General features: G+C 46.2%; 1 protein-coding gene across 13 annotated transcripts in view; it reads left to right on the plus strand.

Moving 5' to 3' along the window:
* SEC31A (SEC31 homolog A, COPII coat complex component) overlaps positions 1–14,334 on the plus strand; it is a 45,255-nt gene extending 30,921 nt beyond the window's left edge. For 3 of the 13 annotated variants that reach the window (XM_055712590.1, XM_055712624.1, XM_055712597.1), the window contains 8 exons: positions 404–533; positions 1,558–1,914; positions 5,159–5,206; positions 6,882–6,940; positions 9,106–9,378; positions 9,754–9,873; positions 12,737–12,808; positions 13,742–14,334. In XM_055712590.1, the coding sequence (XP_055568565.1) occupies positions 404–533; positions 1,558–1,914; positions 5,159–5,206; positions 6,882–6,940; positions 9,106–9,378; positions 9,754–9,873; positions 12,737–12,808; positions 13,742–13,921 (1,239 nt within the window). In that variant the 3' untranslated portion in view covers positions 13,922–14,334. The remainder of the gene's footprint in view (positions 1–403; positions 534–1,557; positions 1,915–5,158; positions 5,207–6,881; positions 6,941–9,105; positions 9,379–9,753; positions 9,874–12,736; positions 12,809–13,741) is intronic. The other 10 variants (XM_055712603.1, XM_055712628.1, XM_055712610.1 and 7 more) reach the window with 6 other exon arrangements.
* The last annotated feature ends 7,262 nt before the right edge of the window (positions 14,335–21,596 follow it).

Raw genomic sequence — 21,596 nt, forward strand, 5'->3', positions numbered from 1 at the left:
TTTCTTTTCCCTCTTTCCCATGGAAGTTAGAAGCCTCAAAATTTAATGTTTCAGTGGTTCAGTTGAAAGCTGTGGATGGCAGGGTGCTCTCAGACTGCCTGAATAACAGGCAGCACTGGCAAGGACCTCTTCCTTGTGTGGGAAGCTGTGTGCTGCTCTGCTGCTGCTGAAGTTACTGCACATAGAAGCTGTGCTTTCAGTGTTGTGCTGGGCATCCTGAGGCACTGGGGTGGTTGGAGACATTTGCCCCTGTGCTGGTGGTTCTTCCAGGGCATGTGGTTTCAAGCCTTTAAATGTGAACTGATCGTTTTGTTACAGTTCTGCTTCAGCATTGCATTACTGTTACTGACTAAATCCTTATCTCCCCCTGCCCTTTTTCCTGCAATCTTTTTTTTTTTTACAGGGAGACAACCCACCTCCTCCAGGGTTTATCATGCCAGGTGCCGTTAACCCCAACATGCCACCGCAGCAAGCCCCATCTCCCAATTACAGCATGTACTCACAAGGAGGGGCCCGGCCAACTTACCCACAGAGTGAGTAGCAGCAGCTTCCCCCTCCCACCCAGGCTGGCCAGCTAGGTGATGAAGCCACATTTACTTGGAGGTAGCCAGTCCCCTTTTTGGGGTTGGGAGGGTTCAGACCAAGCCAGCCCCACATTTCTTAGGTAGCAAAAAAAAAAAAAAACCACCTCTGGAGATGATGTATGAGGATTGACATTTCTTGGTGGAGTCCAGACATTAGGCACCCTCTGTCAGACACTCTTCTCCGCTGCAAAGGTGTCTGTCCACAGCTCTTAGACTCACTCCTCAGCTGGCCCTTCCCAAGGGTGTGCTGGGGTCAGAAACCCCCCAGTGTGAGTCCTCAAGAAGCAGCGCAGGCCTGGCAAAGAGGGACCCAACTCATCTCTGTGTGGCTGGGCCATCCACTTCTCATTGGGACTCCATGAAGATGGGAAAGGGGATGAGGAGACAAGGGCAGTAGTAGAGGTGAGTGAGGAAGGAGGCAGAGCACTGACCCTTTCAAAGCAGGGGGCTGAAAGTACAAGCACCAGGGAGGGAAAAAATGGGCAGAGAAGAGGCAGTGAAGTTAATCTGCAGGGCCCACAGTGCAAGGCTGTGAGCTTGCATTCACTTCCAGAGATTGCCGTTCAGCTCCGTGGCCTAGGCTTTCCCTTTGTGCACACCTGGGGCAGGGGTTTCCCTTCCCTGAGAGGCACAGTGAGGATTTCAGTGGTCCAGAAAACAGCCAGAGCAGCAGTGTGTGTGTGACCCAGCCCCACCCGAAGTGGCATGGCGGCTTTGGACAGCCCATGGGGGAGAAGGGGTTCCAGCCAAGACAGTCCTTTCTCTGCTTCCTGGCTCGCGGTGGCAGGCTGAGGTTTTGAGCAGTCCTTGCAACTGCAGGTGGAGTTGTGAGAGCCAGGGCTTGGCTGAGCCGGTTAAGTGGTTTGAGGGGAAAGGGGAAAACAGGAGAGCTGGGTGGAAAAGGAAGCAGGCAGGTGAAACCTGCCCCTCTGTTATGAACTAACTGACTGAATACCTTTTCTCCCTGTTGTAGCGTATCAGGCCGCACACCAGTACCCCTGTGGAACAGGGGGACCAGCTCTCTATCAGCCTCAGCAGCCTATTGCTGTCCCCGCTTCAGCCTCTTACCCAAACCCTGCCCCTAACGCCACCCCTCCCTACCTGTCCTCTGCCCCTGCCCACTCCATGCCCTCCCCGCTGTACCCTGGGCAGCCTCAACCCTCCCCAACGAGCTTGAATCCAGTCTCTTCCTTCCCTATTCCTCCTTCTGGCGCATCCTTTCAGCATGGCAGGCCAGGACCTCCAGCAACTTCTGTGGCTTATGCGTTACCTACTGGACCAACAGGTACTCTGCCTGCAGCCAGTGACCTTCCTGCATCCCAGAGAACAGGTCTGCGCTTGGACAGGGGGGCAGGCAGGGAGGGGGAGGGTTTTGCTGTATTACTCATTCGGTTAAATGTGCAACTTTTCCTTGTTGATGCTCCATACAAAGTTTGCTTTTGCTTAGAGGTCAGTTCAAAGCATTTCTAAAACACATCATCTCCCCTGTGCAGCTGGCATGATACAGCTACGTCGCTGCAGTGAGCACTTGCTGGGCAGCGTGAACAGTCGTCTTTCTCTTGTGAGTCAGACCTTGCCACAAACACAGAGCTTTTGCCTTGCCCAAGACAGGGTACTGCAGCGTTGTCTTGTCTTGTCGTGAGGCTGTCATATGCTGTGGGTGGATGGTGGCACACCTTGCGAAGCTAGTGTCACAACCTGCGATGTGGCTGGAGGGCAAATTACAAAATTGAGCAAGCTTTCCTAATTGCTGCAGAGGAGATGATCACAATTCTCCTCACAGAACAAGTTTGCAAATAAAATTTGTCCCCGTGTCCCTTGTTTGTGAGCAGCATTCCAAGCCTGGGATTGACAGCATATTTAATTCTAACATCATTTCCTGTGGCATCAGCTCACTTCCGTATTTTTTTTCCGAACCACTTAGTTTGGGATTTACTGTAGCTGTGAATGCCTTTAAAGATAATGATTTAGAAATGCTTTTACATGTCTCTTTTCTAAATTTTAATTAAAAGCATGTGTGTGTGGCTGACATGAGCATGTTTGAGCATGCATGGTGAGAGCGCATGCACTGAGGTGGGGCTAGATGTCTCCTTGTGACTGCCTGGACTTAACTGTTTGCTGTGGGACGGCGACCTCACTTGTGACAACAAACCTGTCTTTTCACTTAGAAGCCTGTGAAACAGCAGCTTTGCATATTTCAGACTACAGGAAGTACGAGCGGTCCTTTTTTTAAACCTGGCCAAACATACTTCGCATCCAGGTGGTCCAGCTGAGAGTCAGGGACCAGATCTGTGAAGCTGGGAGCAGAGGGAATATCGGGCAGGACCTGAGGGATATTCCAGGATGCTGGCTCTACTAACAGGCACTAAGGAGCTCACTGTGACTCACTCTCTATTTTAAAAGTCTGTTAGGGGTGATGCAGTGCAGAAAATGCGTAATTGTCTTTGATTCGGCAGCAGGAGTAGGTGCTCCTGGCATCTGTGAGGCTGGGAGCCCACACCTCTTTATGGCATTGCCTTCACACACACGCTCGTGTTTTGGGGAGAAACTGTCTTTTGCTCTGTCAAAAAATAGAGAAGACTGGTGTAGGGCAGCTGCAAGGGGAGAAAAGGCCTTTTCCCTCCCATCCTGCACCCAGATTCAGTGTCCCCTCTGTTCTTGGAAATGCTGTACTGTGACCTCTCCTGACCCTGTATTATGGGGCATGTCAAACTTGTATCTCTAAGCCAGAGAGGAGTTACTAAATTAAACAGAGGAAGAGGTGCCGGATAGGGTTCTGGGCCTGGGATGTGAATCAGCACATTATGATGCAGCCAGCATAGCTTCTGCACCTCCAAATAAATGCAAGGAACAAGAAAATGGTTCTTATTCATTTTACTACTCTACTTGCGTCACTGGCTGGCACTTCAGATCTGTCACTTGCTACGTTTCTGGCGTTAATAGTGAAGGGATGTAGTCAGTGAGGCATCTTAGAGCAGGTGAAGCTTTGTACTCTGGGCAATAGAAATTAGGGACATTGACAATAAAACCTGATTTGTAAAATTCTATAATCCACTTAGTAGTCTAACACATCTTGCCCATGTCATTTTAGTGTAAGGGGAATTGAAGCGGTCGTTATTTGCATTGCCTTGCCAGATTTCTTTTCAAAATCGAAAGTTGTCCGTACTAGTTTTTTTATAAAACTTCTTGAGAATTATTGGTGTTGCTTGTGTTTTTCCAGCAGCTGTATTAAGAAGGCAGCCAGTACAAAGTGTCAGGCCTTCAGGAACCCAAACCTGGGCATTATCTCCGATTCCTGGCAAATGCCAGCCTTGGGCTGAAATGCAGAGGGTGGACTGCAGGGCACAGTGAGGTGCTGAGACCAGGTGTCTCATGCATGTGGGCTGCTGGCATACAATTGCTGCCTGTGGCTGACGAACTATGGAAAAAAGATAAGAGCTATCTAAAAAGTACACTGCTTTCCTTCCAGTTTTTGATTATGCCTTTCAAAAAACATATAAACAAAGAGAAAAAGCTTGCTTTTTAAGTGCAGAAATGATGGTGTAATGCTTAATGTGTAACCACCACCATATTTTCCAGAGTAGCTGCATTGCTTTGTGAAGGGCCCCTTGGCATGAGATCCCGTAAAACAACAGAAATCTGCAGCCAGACGCAGATCTCACCTGTAACTCTGAATGTTCCAGTGCAGAGCATAACAGTGATGCTGATCTTGGCTTTGAAGTGGTGGTGCACTTTTGTGTGTGGTGATGATCCAATCTGAGAACATCGTGTATCACTTCACAGATAATGATTATCTTAAAGGAGGGGGGGGAGGGGGATGGTAAGGCAGGAAGGAAAAAAGATCTCACATTTGAAGTCTTGAAAAGCACCTGCACTTTGAACTGGCTTGGATTTAAAAATCACTTTAAAAAATAGTTCTGTAAGTATCTTCTGGGTTTTGCAAATGCATATAACATCAATATGTTAAGCTGTGCTTAGAGCTCCAGTAAGCAGGAAAAGCCCAAATTTAATTTCACTTTCAACCTATCTCACTTTGTTTTGTGATAGGTCTTTGAACCGGCTTTCAAGGGAGTTTCAATTTTCAGAATCTTGAATCTTGTGTGGAATTGTGATAGAGCAAATCTGAGCTAAGGGAAGGGTTAGCACCAGAACTGCATCAGACAAACCCCAGGAACAGCAGCACGCTCATCTCCAGTGTTCCTCTTCTCTGAAAAGTTGCAAAGAGTAATGATCTGTTGGCTGCATCAGCTGGTGGGAATAGAAAATGAGAGCACCAGAAGAGATAAGAAAGTGGGCCAGGACTCTGCAATATTTGTCAGAAACAACCAGAAACGCTGATTAACTGCATGGGAAGAGCAACAGGCTCGTTTTCAGGGAAGACAGACAAAAGTAATTCCACAGGGTGGTTTGAACAGATGACTTGTCTCTAAAATGGCATTGTAATTAGGTTAGGCATTTTTTCTCCTGACTTCTTGTGCTTATTGAAACTAAATCGCTAGTCAGAAATTACAAACCAATTGTTTTATTATTTTCAATGGAAATCTTTTTTAGTTCTCTTTGCATTTTATCTGCAGAAAGTCTACCAACTCAAGACCAGGCCCCTCCCTTCGCAGGTGAACTAGGTACCACCTAACCTGAAAATTACAGCCACTACATGAAATCAATTGAACAGACATCAGTAACACATATGTTCTTCAGAGAACATAAGTGTGATGCTGTTTGCTGATTAGACTTCAATCAAATTAATTTTCAGTTCCTTAATTAAAACCAATAACAACATATCTGGAGTTTTTAACCACAGAAACAAATGCTGGTTTTCTTTTTAAAGCAATTTTTTCCAGGAAATTAACAGCAATAACAGTCTGAGATATTTTCTTGTGTTATCACTATTAACACTGCAGAAGTTAGACTTCCTGTATCAGAAATACTCTGGGATTTTCTGGATAAGGGGGGAACAGAGGAGCTCCTGGGGCACATGGCTGCCAGGAGATGGCACTGCCTTTGGTTAAAGAGAAAGCAGATGTGAAAGGGGCTTTAAATTCTTTCATTTACCCCTTTAACATGCTCTGGATGTGGAACCTTTTCAACAAAAGCTCAGGAGCAAATGAAAATTCAGATAAATTGAACAAATTCTGCAGTGAAGTTAAGCTCTAAGGTGAATTCATCATCTGCTAAGTGAAAAACACTGTGGTGAAAAAGTCCATTGAGCAGGGATTTGGTTTTGTTGGCTTTTTGTGGCTTTGTGCAATAAATCCTGATTACTCGGCGAGGCTGTGGTCCCGGTTACATGCATTCTGAGATGGTTAACTATTTCTAATGCACTAATGCAAGCTTTGGTGTAGAAATCTTGCAACTGCACAGTGTGCTTTCTTGGAAGATCAGATGTGGTAGGAACAACACCCCAGACTCTGACTGAACCTGCTCAGACATCCTCTGTGCTGCTCCCAGTTTGAAACAAACTGCCCTTGGTGCCGAAAGCTGGATTTTGCCACCTTGCTCCAGCAGCTCTGCTCTGCTTTTGGGACAAAAACACCCATAAATGTGCTGTAGCTGGCAGGGGAATCCTGATTTTATGGCTGTCTTGTATCTCCAGGGTGGCTGGGTGAATCTGGCCTGCAATGTTTAAGGCTCCTGTTGCCTCTTATGCCTCTATGTTGTGTTGCTGGGGAACATGTCAACTGTTGTATAAATCCATCACAGTATGCAATTGCAGCAAGAGCAGCTCTTGGGAAATGGATGCAGCTTAATGGTAGTTTTATTCACCCATGGTTTCTGACATATTTGCTGCTGATTAATGTTTATAATTATGTTACAGTGATCATGGGGGCGGGAAAGGCAGCTCAGAACCAGTTCTCATTTGAGTGTGGTACAGATGGGAGAAACCTTCACGGGTAGCTGAAGCTGTCTTCATGTATACAGTCTGTATAGCAGATCTGTGTTCTAGGTGTGGTAGGCAGCTGCCTGCCTCTTCAGAGGGTGTGTCTGCTCAAAGGCTTTTTTTTATTCCTGCGAGAGAATAAAAAAAAATTTTCAAAAAAATATCAACTTCTATCAAACTTGAGAACTGTTGGTCAAGATGCCAAACCTGCACAGTGGGTGCAGAGCCCAGAGGGTCTGATGGCTGGCGTGCTGTGGCTGGTGCAGGAGCTGTTCTGGTCCCCAGTGAAGGGAAGAAGAGCAGGGAGGTGAGGGCAGGCTCTGCCGAGCCCCTGCCAGTAGAGCTGTAGTGGCGAGCTGAGCTCAAGAAGCCATCGCTACTCTCCCGAGGTGCTTAAGTCTGTTTTCTTTCTGTTCCAGGGCCTCAGAATGGCTGGAATGACCCTCCTGCCCTGAACAGAGCTGCCAAGAAGAAGAAGGTACTCAAAGTATCCTGTCTTGACACAGCTGAGTGCCTACCACTTTAAAAGCAATAACTTAAGCTGTTCCTGGGAAATCTGTTGGCAGGAGAAGAAAAAAGGGCTAGCAGCAAACAGAAGCTGCACCTCGTGAGCAGAAATGGCCTTATGCCTCTCCAATATGCATTCTCTCTCAAAATATTTAAGCCTCTAAAGAGATGGTGGCTTTTTGCTAAAGTTGTGGTTGTTAATAACAGCGTAGATCCTGGTTTGAGGGAAGAAAATACCTTGGGCTTTCTTCATCTGCAGTAAAGCAGATGAGTTTTGCAGGAGATGATACTTTTGTGAAATGATGAGGCCATACAAATTGTTACAGATTACTGACTTTGCCGGAGCTGAAAGCCATTTATACTGATTAAGGGTCTGACCCCGAGAGATGCTGAGAGTAAGGCAATTTTCATGATGGAGACAGTATAGTTTTGTAAAATGGATTTGGATTGCAGCAGGACAGAATAACTGGGGATGCTTGGCACAGAGCAGAGTAAGCCTTTTCATCCCCTGGTGCTGCTATAGTCTTGCATATCTCCACAGCAGTCGGTGTCATCTGCTGCTCTCTGAGCCTGGTGCATCTGGGAAGCAAGTGTCAGTCTGGAGTGTGTTAAGTGTGGAGAGAGAAAAGAAAAGTTGGAGCAAGCAAGATAAGGTCTGGGTGAAGGTGAAGGCAGAATTCTTCCTTACTCTGAGTTTTGGTCTCTGCAGTTCAAGATGAAGGAGCTTTTGGAGGATAGATAGGGGATGCTTTGTGTGCTTGTGACTGCCCCCAGTGCTGGGGCGTTTCTCGCACAGCAGCCGGCATGCGGCCTTTCGGGGCTTCAGGCTCTTAAGTAGAAGGAGGAGAGTTGTCAGTGAGAATAACTGCTGGACCTGAGAGCTCAAGAAGCAGCCTTCTGCAAGCAGGGGTTTTGTTGCTGCTCAGTTTGTGTCACAGCCAGAATATCTGCCATAGCCAGGTCTCGAGGATTGGCTCCCTCCTAAATAAGGGCTTATTTGTTGCATTCACTCTTGAGTATTCAACAAACCTCTGTCAGAAATGTTTCTGTTTCCCTTATGTCTGCTCTATGAGGCGGTAGTTTAGGGTATTCTGAAATGACTCACCACAATGGACTGTTGTAAAATAGAAGAACTGTCTGGCATTTTAAGCCGGCTGTAATTTGCAACTGTTTTCTACCTAAGAATTTACCCACCATTCAAATGTTTATTGTTGTGATTAATTGCTTTTATAGCTGACTTTGGTGCTGGATTGAGAATATTTTTCTCAATACTAATAACTACTAGCTTAATTCTGGCATCATTCAAGATGGCGTTCAGGGTTCTGTAATCTTTCCTTTTTTTTTTCCATGCACACACAAAGAAATGTGCTTATTCTCATGGGAGATCTTTCTTCTGTTTGGATTCCTGTATGATGTGCAGTGGAGGCCAGTAGCTCATTTGGTTGTTTCTTCCCTCTACCAAGCGTTTCAGAAACGCTTCTGTGTAAAGACTGGCAGATGCTTAGGGATGAATCTGAAATGCATTCATAATCTGTCCTAGCGCAAACCTGTTTGCCAGAAGCTTGAAAGGCTTTCAGAAGCTTTATCGGTGCATGTTGCTAGCTGTGACCTATGTACTGCGGAGTCAAAAATGTACCCTTGAAAGTGAGACACAAAAATCTAAATATAATGATCCAACAGTAAGAATAGATGTAGGTGTCAGTTAACTTTCATTAGTGTAACTGTTCTGTTAGTGCTGGTCTAACAAACCTCTGTTTTGTACCCTTAGCAGAGAGAGGTTGGCTTTGATTTGAGGTGGCTGTGCTCAGCTTTTGTGGCTGGGGGTGGGTTGGGCAGACTGCTCCTGCCCTGTGTGGGCAGGACAGGCAGAACACACAGGACTGGAAATGCAGGAGGATATTACTGCTCCAGGGCACTTCTCGCTGTGCAACTGCGGCCAGAGGAATGGGCTTATTTAGCCAGAGTGAAATCCTGTATTGCCTGCCCCTGTTATTTCTATATCCTGGGGACTCAGCAGCTTGCCTGGAAGCTCTCAGTTGCTATGGGTTGGGAGGTCTAGGAGCTGGATGTTGTGCTCTGCCTGGGCATCCACAGCAGCGTAAATGCACTGGTGTCTTTTTTTTTTCTTTTCAACAGGTCCCTGATAACTTCCTGCCCCCGGTTCCCATCACTTCCCCTATCATGAATCCACTGGCAGATCCGCAGTCTCAGATGCAGCAGCCTCTGGGCCCGGCACCAGCCATGGGCACACCCAGCTTCCAGCCACCGCACCTCCCTGTGGGACAGCCGGTGCTGCAGGGGGGCTACCCTGCTGCTCCCCAGCCCCTGGGACCATGCATCATGCCACCCGCCGCTTCCAAACCCAGTACAGAGGGGGCCCCGGGGGCCCCAATTGGCAATGCCATCCAGGTAATGTAGCCCCAGCGTTGCGTGGTTCTGGCTTGTGCGTCAGTAGAGGCTTGCAGGCTGGGGTCCTGTTGGCCAGGTGGAGTTTTTAGTCACTAGCTCTGCACCACGCTAGCACGTTGCTGCTGTAGTCTCCACCTAGACAGTACCTCTTCGCAGTTAATGCTCTAGTCAGTATGGACCAACAAGCTGTTTCCTTATGTGACTTCACAGCTCTCCAGAGGGAGTGACAGCAGATGCTCTTACTGTCACCTCCACACACCCACAGGGAAGAAATAGGAGTTGTGCCAAGCTGGCTAATAATGCCACTTGGTTTAGTTGAAAACAACGAGTGGTCACGGTGACCTGGAAAAGCCTCACCTGCTCTCTGTTCCTCAGCACGTGCAGGCATTGCCAACAGAGAAGATCACCAAGAAGCCCATCCCTGAGGAGCACCTTATTCTGAAGACTACATTTGAAGCTCTTATCCAGAGGTGCCTGCTGTCTGCCTCTGACCCGGTATGTCTGCAGCATTCCCAGAGTGCCCTTGTGTTTGGGTGAATCACAGCATCTCCTGAGAGCTTTTTTTTTTTTCTAAAGGCTGCTTTGAGCAGCCACAAGCAATGCATAGAAAAGCTGTATCCACATAGGATGTGGCAGTCAGGGCCAGAACACAGCCAGCTGCCCAAGGCACTTTGACTCTGGTCCTTACAGACCTCAGCAGGGGCAGAATACCATGGTGCCGTTTATGGGGAGGGAATTAACCCATTGCAGCCCTCTCTGCTGCTCTTTTCTAAGGAGGAAGGTTGGAACTGGTTATAGTTGAGGTTTTGATGTTGATGGGTTAAAAAAAAAAAATCTAAAACCTTCAGAAAGGGCTGTCCTTCCTTCTGTCAGGTGATCACTGTGGATGTGTGCCCTGTACACTTGCTTAACTTCTGCTTGTAATTCAGAGCAGGAAGCAGCTGGTATTATGCCAGGTCTGAGACAAGGCTCACGTGTGAGTACATGCCACAGATTTTGATCTGTGATTTCTGATAACGAACTCATTTCAAAAGAAAATAACAGTTAGCAGAGAAGTACAAGGTTATGGGCTTTAACATGATGGATGGAGCTGGATAGGAAAAACATTTCCTTTGGCAGTTAAGTTAGTACTTTGTAAATGAGCCATCTGTCTTAAAGTTTCTCATTTATTTCCAGTGGTCAGTAAATAGCACGCTACCTCAAAGCCCATATGCTGACTGTTCAGCTCATGCCTGCTGCATGCTGAAAGGTGGATGATGAAAGACAAGCTGGTGATGTGCAGAGAGCTTTGTGCACTAAATGTGCTTGGTCAGCAGCACAGACTCACGCTCCTGTTACAGTAACTGGGAGCTGAGCTGTCTGAGGGCTCTGTGGCCACAGCTGTGGGAGTATGTTGGGCGTTTGATGTCACTTCTGTCTTAAGTCTGCTGTACAGTTTCTGCTGGCTCTGTAATTTAGACTTGGCACTTGAATGTATGTACCCCTCCTGTGGTTCTCAGCCCAGCAATTTCAGGGTGGACTCACCCACGCACACATTTACAGAAGCTTTTCAAGGCCATAGACCTTTCTTTGGACAAACTGTGTAAGGTTCAGTAGTATTCATTGCTCAACATCCGTTCTTTAAAGGTTAGGCTGTAGAGTGCAGGGCTAGAAGTTGTATACTGCACAGAGCCTTTGACCTTCACCTCCTCTGAGTGCCCCTTCCCCCAGACACACAAAGAAGGCAAAAGCATTCAGTTCACACCTGCACCCAGGGATTGCTTTTCTGCTCTGCCATCATATTTTGCTTGCTTCTTGTTAAGTGTCTTTGATTTCCTTAGGCAGAGCAAGCGTTTCTGGCACACAGCGCCGAGACACAACACCCTGACTGTGTACATCAGTTATTGTCAGAACAAATGCAGACACTACTCAGTTATTAGATTCTGAAGGAGAACATGGGAACTGGAAGCAAAAAGTGAGGAGAACAACTAGTTCACACTTCTTCCACCTTATTTCCTTTAGCTGGAGAGATGTCTTGGTGTTCCACTAAACACAATGTATTCCTCTAGGCCCTAGTTGGCCATCTGTAAAATGAAAACAGCGTGTATGCCTTTTTGCAGGTTTTGAAGCAAATGTTCTAAGTCCTGTATCTGGGAGAGTTAGCCAGTCCAAAAGAATTAGCCAGTTTATCTGCCTCTCCTGGGGTATATTTTCCTTACTTGTCTCAGTTCCTTGACAGCGTAACTACTGCTGAGGGGTTTGCCACATGTGGCCTGAGATCGGTGTGCTGTGTTCTCCTTTATGCCCTTTGCCATCCAAACAGCTTTCCCTAAATTCTAGTACAGCAGGCAGCCACCAGTCTGTCTTAGCCCTGATCCAGAGTGTTGCCATAGGCTTTGTTGGTTTCTCTCTGGGCGACTGTTTAATCCAGGGAAACATTTCAGTTGCCAGGGGAAATGGCACAATCCTAAGTGAAGATGGATTGAAGTGCATACTGATTTGGGAGCAAGTTCCATTACTGTTGTGCACTGATGCCATTTCTACTGCTGTTGACCACCTTTTTTGTGCTTCTGTAATTGTAACCTTGATGCTTTATTGCTGCTTTATTATTCTGGATTAAAATCTTCAATTTCTGTAGCTGTTTAAAAAAAAAAGCGAATAAAAACTAAACGGTGGATAAAAATCCATTTCTCTGGCAGCTGCTGTGGCACTCCAGGTAGAATATACTGGTGTTATTTTAAGAGCCCTTGGTGGCAGAATAATTCCAGACACATGAATGTGTGGTTTGCTCTAGATAAAATCATGGAAGTGTAAAGGACTTGGGAGGACAGTTTGGGTTATGCTATTAGTTTTTCTGTTGAAATGAAAGCGTACAAACTAACTTGTGGTTTTACTAATCAAATATTGGAAAATATAATTAGGATTTGCCATAAAGGACTGAGTTGTACTTCCTTAGACTTCAGTGACTGCATGTGCCCTTAAGCACATTGACACTGCTGGATACCTGATTCCAGTAATAACTTTATCCAGCTATTGTGCTTTGCCAGTGAACCAAAAAAAAAAAAAAATCCATGCTGCAACTCAGAATTTTGTCACTTTTCCGTATCAGCTATACCAGTGGGCTTTGGAATGTACCTCTTAACAGTTTACTAGTCTCTCTAGCTAACTAGAGCAGTTACATGTGGAGAACCAGTCATATCATGTGGCCTTTCCTAGAAAAATCAGGGGAGAAAAGTACAGAGCAAAGAATTCAAATGATGTGTTAGGAAAATGTTGTTGAGAAAGGAATTTCACATGCTGCATGGACCTATGCAATAATATCAGATCAGTATGGTATTCTTAAAATCTCTGTGTTCTAATGTATGTATTTCTTTTGCAGCAAACCAAGAGGAAACTAGATGATGCAAATAAACGCCTGGAGTTCCTGTATGACAAACTTAGGGAACAGACAGTAAGTTCTGTTGCTTCCCCCTCACCCCAGATATTGCAGGTATAGCCAAGAATTTCATTGGTGGTGTGGATCTCTCTGCAATATGTAAAGGTGCTTGTTCGTTCTTTGGAAGCATGCTTCAAATCCATTTATTGTATGTTTCCATACATTTCCCAGAAACTGGTAGATAGTGCTTGGCCCTAAGTGCCTCTGCAGACTTCACAGTGTTTGGGCCATGTCATGAGTTGTATGGTGCTGTGCAGGAGCTGTGCTGAGCCCAAAGAGCAGAGCTCCTTGTAGTAGGCACTGTGTGAATGCATCAGGAGGGTTCCTGTCACCAGCAGAATGAACCCAGCACAGCAAGTTCCCCTGCTCCCAGCAGGGAGTGAGAAACGTGCAGCCTGGGGTCAGAAAAACAGAAGATGTAGATATTGAAGGCTCATTGACTTCACCAGAGGGCAGATGTGCAAGTACTTTTGAGGATCTGGTAACTTTTCCAAAGTCTTCCAGGAGGTCTGTGGCAGAATAAAAGGACTGGGCTTAGATCTCTTTAGTACTTTAGGATTAGAGTGGTCTGATCCTGTCGTTTTCAGGCCATCTTTGCTGAGCAATTAACTTTAGCCCAGAGGTATAAAAGCTCAGTAGGTCTTTCATGCACCACAGTCTGTCACAGCAGGTCTCCCACATCAGGGAATTGCACCCAGGGGCTGGCAGTGAAGGCTTGCAGAGCTTTGCAGTGCTGCAGAGAAGGTATGTTCTGGTTGAAGTCTGCTGTTAGTCTTCCCAGTGACTGTTCCCAGTGTGGTGCAGCTCTGAAGGTGGCTGTCATTCAAGGAATTAATTGCTACACTTTTCCGAGGGCCAAATGTTACACTCAGGACCTCTGTTTTTCTAGCACTAGTGTATGCATTGTTTCCTCTTTCTGCTGACCTGCCTTGTCTGGCTTCCTTGCAGCTTTCTCCAACCATCATTAGCGGTTTGCACAACATTGTGAAGAGCATCGAAACCCGCAACTACCAGGAAGGACTGAACATCCACACGCACATAGTCAGCACCAGCAACTTCAGCGAGACCTCTGCTTTTATGCCCGTTCTGAAAGTTGTCCTCACCCAGGCCAATAAGCTGGGTGTCTGAAGTCACCCTGCGTTTGCAAAGCCTTGACGGTTGCTTTTCCAAAGAAGTGCATTTCTACAGCAAATGTGCAGGAAATAGACAAAAATGCTAGTCCTTACAGCATGTTGCAGTAGAGCACTGACAAAATGGCATTACACTCTCCCTGCAAAATACTTCATTTTAGGTGGGCCGTGGGGCCCTGGTGCTTTTTATTTTAATCTTTTTCCCATCCCTGTTGTCTACAAATAGTATATTTAATGGATGATGCCCCATATCGTCAATTTTTAGATGCATGTTATCCTGCTAAATGGTGGCTTTTAACAGATTTGTGTTTAAAAAATGAGATAGGTTGTATATCGGACCCTAAAACAGATTATTCCCTTCTACCCCACTGTCCCTTATCCACCAGATTAAAGAGTCTGATCATATTAAAATGTATTTGGTCTTTCATTTTATGAAGCTGCTTACAGTTCTTTTATTATAATCTACATGTTAAATAGCTTAATTTTGCACTGGGGCAAACAAGCGAAATAAAGGCTCATGTGATATGTTCAATAAATGTTAATTTATTAAAATGTGTCTTTATGAACTGCAACTTAGATTTTGAACCTGAAGTACAGTGGGGCAGCTTTCTGTTGTGTCCTAGGCGTGAGGATATTTTTTTCCTTCATGCTTACCACTAAAAGCTCTGTTTAACATTTGTAGAGATCTACATTTCAAAGAAAGGTTTAGCAAGGATTCTGAACACACCTGTGTGCATTTTTAAAAGCTAAGAATGGAAATAGTGGAATGGTTTAAGCTACCCATACAGAGACACTGATACCTAGTGTGTAAACAAGGTCCACGTTGTTTCTTGCGGTCCCCTGAACCTGAAGATTACTGCTCGCTGCACTGTGAGGGCATGCAAGCGTGCTTCTGCAAGCCGGGTCAGGTGAGTTTCATAGCACGCTGTCTTTCCCTGTGGCACTGTTGGAGTTGGCTTTAAGTTTTAAAAATTTGAAACACTGTGCCACGAATAGCACTTATGCCTAGGAGGAGGAACAACAGTTGGAAGAAATGTCCCGATTTAAAATAAAAAAGTCTTTGACTGAAAACTATCTAAAATACCAGTGCCTGTGGAATGCAGATTTGGCAACACATTCTGCAAGAAATATTATAAATAACAATGCATTGCTGGCTTCTGTGACTTAAGCTGATTATGAGTCACAGATCTGTCAGGCAAAACATTTCCTCCAGCAAAATTGAGCTTAATTTTATTTCCTTGCAGTGTTTTCTGACCTCATAAGCTTTTATAATTGGTGAGTGTAAAGCATCAATTCGGAGTTGCTTTGTTTCAGGAGTTTTAAAAAAAAAATTGGAGTCGTTTTCTTCGCCTTAATCTTGGTTCTAGGTTTCTAAGCAGTGTTACAAGTAGGTTTGTATTCTGGTCCTGTCACCTGGAAGGTTTGCGGGTGTCCTGCTTTATTCATCCATGCCCTTAAAGACTCCTTGTCCAGAAGGCTCTGGTATTGGCTAAACCACATTTAAAAAAAAAATGTGAAGTATGTTAATGCTGCCAGAAACTGTTAATAAGGAAATGGCAGTCTATCTCGGTGGGAAAAACATTCAGGTCACCAGCCCCATACCTGATCGCTGGGACCACATTATCTAGTAAATATTTCACAGCACTTCCTGATGTGGATGAGAATGGCAGTGGCTCGGTGTGCTTCACCTTTCCTCCCCTGGGCCTGCCTTCTGCAAGCCTGGAATGAAATGCTGGGGCCTTGGTAAGGGAGAAGGCAGCAGCAAAGGGGCTGCCACCTGCAGCAAAAGCAGAATTTGGGTAGCTTAGTACCCCGGGATCTCCGCACGCGGAAAGGAGTGCTGCACTGAACTTCAGTGTTGATTTCTCCCTCAGAGCAAACTGGGTGCAGTCTGGCCAGAGGAACGTAGACCCTTGTGTCTTGATTCAAGGTGGGCAAGAGCAATTTTTAAAAGGATACGTGCAAAGGTAGACAGGAATAAAATAGAAAAAAACCTCAGTAGGGTGAAAAGCAGGTGTGCTGGGCTGGCCTGATGTTTCTGTGGTAACACTGTTCAGCAAGTCAAGGAAAGCAAAACTGAATCTGAGCACCTCAGGACCAAACTGGTGGATGGGAGATGCTGCAAGGAGAATTCAGGAGCTGGTCTTGCATATGCTCTCACTGAGTATTTTGGGAGTACTCCTGGACAAGAAGCTGGAGTAGTGGCTGGCAAGTGGCACTTGTGGAGGATGTGCGGATGGTCCACAGTTTGTGAAGTTGGCTGTTTCTGGCAGTAACAGCTGGGGAGACTGATGGTGGTGGCAGAAGAAGGCTACACTCTGGTAGGTGCGTTGTGCAGGGTTCTGGGCAAAAGCATTGCTGTAAACTGGAAGTTCGTAAGTTGGGAATAAAGAGCAGTGGGAACCGAGAGTGCTAGCTGGGAACAGTTCTCCAGTATGATGTGGCTTTGTAAAAGCCAAGGAATGTTCAAAGGCATTGCACAAGCTTTTGTGAGACTTCCATCCACGTAAAAGAGGATGCCGAGTGAGAAGGGACTCGGCAAGGCACACAGATTTTGAGGACTGAAGAGTTTGTTTAAAGGAAGAGGTTAAATAAACTGCTTGTTTGCCTAGTGAGGAGCACAAGGGAATCAGGTTGATTGGAGCTGAAGAGCAGTGAGAAAAAATGTTGGTATGAGCTGGCCACGAGTAAGCTTGGTCTGGAAATTGAAGTGGTCAAAAATGAGACCACTGGATCACAAGGAAACACTGGGGTTTTCTGAGGTGGTAGTATCTTTGGGTACCATGATGTTGCATCACCAGCCTGGACACTGTATGTCAGCAATAATCTCAGTCTTCTCACTGAAAAGGAAAGCTGTTCTCCACCTTGGGCATCCTTGGGAGCTCAGGACCAGAAAACTGCACTGCCCAAGTACGTAACAGGAGCAGATGCAAAAATCTGCTACTCTTCTCCTGAGAGCAGCTGAGATGGATAATAATAGTTAATCAGTTATGATGCCGTCTGTTCGTATCTTCAAGGAATGCCAAGCAATTAGCCACCCATCTGATGTTATAAATGTAAATGGCCATCTTCATTTACGGAAGACAATGAAGCCCTGCCAGTTTATGCTGGCAAAATAATTTGGCCCCAAATAGCCTAATTTTGATCTCACTGAGTGAGAAGACATTTATACCATGGTATTAACACCAACCAAGCTAGTCTTCTTTGTGACCCCCACAAGGCTGCAGAATTACAAGAAAAAGGGTTGGAAGGAAATTCAAAGATGTAATGTGCAGAAACGTGGGTGTTGTCCAACAACAGCTGACACGAGGAGGCATCTCCCTACTTCAGCTGTCGTCATCCAGGCAAAAGCACCAGTCAGAGAGTCTGTGGGAAAGGGCAGAGGTAATGCGGTTCTCTCCTGCTGCGGAGGCAAATGGGTAGGGGTGTAACAGGGGCAGTGCTGCGGGGCAGGCTGGCTGTGGGCAGGTCTAAGTACTTGAGTGAAAACCTTTTCTCTGCCTGTAAAGCTCTGTAATGGATTTACCTTGGTTTTGCTGGCAGAAGTCCAAGGTCAGCATTAGACACTAATACTGAAGATTGTCTTTTAATCACTGCAGCATTTTGAGCCTGTGCAATGTTTACATCAGATTTGTTCTCTGTTGTGCCTTTTGGATAATGTAGTTCCCTGACATACAGATTGGGAATGTGGGTTTACTGTTTGGTAACTGTGTTTTCTCTGCTCAGAAGGGAGCATATGCTAGACTGACTGGGCTATTGCAAGAAAAGGGGGTGGGGGTGTCTTGCTGCCATAGCTGTTTCCCAAAAAAACTGGGGAGGGGAGGGGGCATATTTTTGGAAGCACGGCAGGGACAACATGCAGAGCAGTGGCACCACTCCCCAAAGTCCCGCAAGCTCCCCTCAGCTTTGTCCTTACCCTCACCACCATGCTGGTCCTTCGCTTCAGCAGCACAGATCCCGCCATGTCATTAGCCTGGCTGGAGACTCTGTTATGCCTGAGAGAGGAAAAAAAAGGAGTCCCTGGGTCAGATACTTCCCTCCCTTGTCACCCCCTGCCACATCTGTGATCCTATGTGGCTCCACGTCAGTAAGTGTTCACTGTTCTGAGCCACGCTAAGCATCCATTGCAGACAGGGCAGCATGAATAGAGCCAGGCATGGCTCAAAGCTAAAGGGAAAAACATGCTTATATGGCCAAATGTCTGCCACCAACTGATTGTGCCTCCCCTGCAGAGGATGCTGAGCATCCTGTTGGGTTGCCTCGTGCCGACCTGGCTTGTTCAGCTTTGAACAAGAGCCAAGGCCACCGTCAAAGTATACTGAGGAGTGTAATAAATAACGTACTGATACCAGGAACACTGTCAACATGTCCAATCTTAAATGGCGAAGCTCAGGGTAATCTTGCAGCCTTGACTTGCTGTGTGCTGAGGCACCCATTCCCATGTTTCTTCTGCCAATCCTGCACATGGGACAGAAACATCACCAAATGGTCAGGCAGGGTCTAGGGATACATTTAATGCAATCCTTACTCAAAAGAAGCTAAAGGGATCAAAACTCACAGCTTTAGAGCTATAAGTTAGCCATAAGTCTACAAGAGTATTTAACAAGGAGCACCCTAAAAAGGTAACTGCAGCTGATCTCATCAGTAAGTCTGTGTCCACCTGGACAGTAAAAGGGAGAATTCTTGAGAACCTGTTGCTCAGCTGCTTTGCCAGGTGCATGAGAAGCACTTCAATACATAAACATTAAGCACAAATTTCTTGTCCCTCTGATGTTTTAGGTTTTGTTTCCTTTTTTACCACTTAAGATCTTCATTTGAGCAATGCTTTGGGGTCATCACTCAGTTTTTCATGGCAAGAGAAAAAAAAAAAAGGCCACTCTTGTCAACATTTTAAATAGCTCTGCACCAAAATGTGATGGTAGCAGGCAGCAGTAGCGTTAAAATGATACTCACTGTGTTCTCATGAACTGTTTGCCACCTTTTATCACTGCTGCCCTCTTTCTTTCTTCCAGGTGGAGAATTCTAGAACGTTTAGAATATATCAAAACCAATCTTGGGTTTAATTATATACTGTCTGCCAATTTACTTGCCTCAGGAGCTGTAATTAGTAATTAATTAGCACAGCAGACTAACGTGCTTTGTACCAATATCACCCATAAAGCTGCTCTTCCCCAGGTCCAGCCCTGCATTGCTAGCAATCACCCTTCAGGAGTCGAGGCCAGCGCTGCACCAGGAGCCGTTTGGGATGGACGTGAGCTGGTGTCCGCCTGCCTCCCCCTGCCATGCTGCTCTCCAACTCTGGCAACTCGTCTCAGTAAGGCCAAGAGCCTCTAGGTCTCAAGTTATTCGGCAGGAAGGCTTTTTGGTGGGATAGGCATCACCCTGACACTGATGATGTTGCCCAGCCATGCGCTGCTACACAGAGTACAGCACAACAGGCAGGGGCCGCTCGCAGGTTTAATTGCATTCCCCTGTGCTACCCTCTGCAAAGCAAGAAATAAAAACACACTTTCTCTCTGGGGCAGTACCTAATGCCAGCAGCAGCACTCAGTGCCTGTTAAGTCCATGATGGTTTAATCTGAAACAAGAAACCCCACATGATTTAGGTCTTTGTCATTTGTTCTTGCGTTGGTTATCTGACACACAGTTGTGTTGGCGAAGACTAACCTGTAACCTCCTTCCTCCCAGCAAGACAGAAGTGTCTTTGTGGCACAGAGATGCCTGTCTTCATCAGTGGTAGGAATTTGCCAGCGAGATAATCACAGATTCATGCCATGGGAAGCATTTCTCACCTCAGTGCAGATGACGGATTAGCCCTCTCTTGCTGGCCAGGCTACAAGAGGATGTGCCTTGACTTGCAAGGTGTGCTGAAGCAATACTTGAAGCCTGTTCCTATCTGTTAAATAAGCTGGTGCAGCATTTCAGTCAGGTTCAGAAAGGCTCTGTTCCAGGGGCAATCACACGCTTGCATGCTGCCTGTGAGCAGATTTGAGCCCACAGTTCAGCCCTCTCGCCCATCAGTGCGATTTGAGCAAGAGCTGTGCTGAGACAGACAACAGTGAGACTCATTTCAAGTTAGTTAGCTCATGATAGCACCACCGAGCGCTACATACAGGTCACAGAGACCACACCTGAATATCAGGCACCTCTTTCATCTGCACAGAAGAGGCATTATTGCAGCAGAGGAGGCTGAACTCAGCAAGCAGATGGACACACACAACAGGAGAAAGTCTAGCTGGGACTGCCAGCAAAGGCAAGACGTGCAGAGGAGAGGGAGGCTGTAACCCTTCTCTCCAAACACTGCACTGAGTTCTCTTTTCCAGCGTGTCTGCAGTCACCACACCTTCACCATTAAGTGCAGCAGATGAAACCAGGCAGTTTCCAGATCTCTGAACTACACTTAGGCATATTTTTTTTCAGACTGGCACATCCTTGGCTTTTAAAAATATGAACCCTGGAATGTTTACTGAGAAAATCTCCTTTTGCATTTGTTGCTGTTTTGGTTGCAGCTCCTCAGGTTTCTTCTCTAGATGATTCTGGCTCACTGAGTGTTTTCCAGTATTATTTTTTACCAAGGGAAATAGGAGTAGGATTTGCAAAGTCTTTTCTTTGCATCTTTGGGTACTAGCAAGATCTTAGCCCGACAGTCCAGATCTCTGTCTGTGGCATGTAGTCCTGACATCACGATCCACATAGTCATGTAGATTTTTAATAGAGAGAAGACATTCCCACAGCATCACATCTCAAAATGTGCTGCTGCCTACTGCCACTGCAGCGATCCTGGGACAAACACTGATGCTGTCACTGAAGTCCCAGTGCCTGAGTGGTGATTTCAGTGGTGAGGCGTTAGGGGAACAGAGACAGGCTCCACTTATTATTATTATCCGCACACGATACTGTGCAACGACACTCTCAGAGGGGTGACTTTGGCGTGGCTTGGGCTCCATCTACTTCTCCACCAGGACCAGTAATTCCATGAACAATAGGGACCCCTCTGGTCCCAAGTGGGGTGGGTACAGGACGATGTCCCCCTTCCAGCTTTGCTGCTGTTTGACAAGCTTTCTCTGCATGCGACCAGCTTTACTAAGATGTGAGATGAGGCCTTTCCCTTCACAGAAGATACCTGACACTGCCACCCTAAGCATCAGCACTGCCCACACCCAGAGGGCATCTGGCCACAACAGAGCATTTGTCATGTTATCTTTGTTCACCTGCTTTTGGTGCTGTATCGGCCACTGTGTAAAACTGCTATGATCTGAAGATAAAAGTAGGATATGAAACTTACAGTATTGTGTGCAACGGTAACACTGCACCAATGCACACTGGTAGCAGAGGCAGCCTTCACAAATGCATTCACCAGTGACTCAATTAGATGGAAATCTGGTAAAGCAGTTTCCATGTGTGTTTGCTTCTTACCAGGGTGGCAGGAAGGTCTGTGGAAGGCAGCTGCTAGGTTTCAGCACCACTTGCATCTGTATGAGCGTGCAAGACTAACTTGTATTCTGTGCCATGCTTTAATAGCCTGCAGGAGCCAGGTCAGGATGAGCGCTTTCATCCTGCCTTTCCAGAGACGTGCTCCCCAGTCTCCATATTCCCTTGCTGCCTGGCAGCACTCCCGTTTCAGCCACCCCAAGCCCTGATCTTCCTCCATTGAACATGCAGGGCAGTGCACC

The sequence above is a fragment of the Falco cherrug genome, chromosome 1 (assembly GCF_023634085.1).
Source record: "Falco cherrug isolate bFalChe1 chromosome 1, bFalChe1.pri, whole genome shotgun sequence".
NCBI classification, from domain to species: Eukaryota; Metazoa; Chordata; class Aves; order Falconiformes; family Falconidae; genus Falco; species Falco cherrug.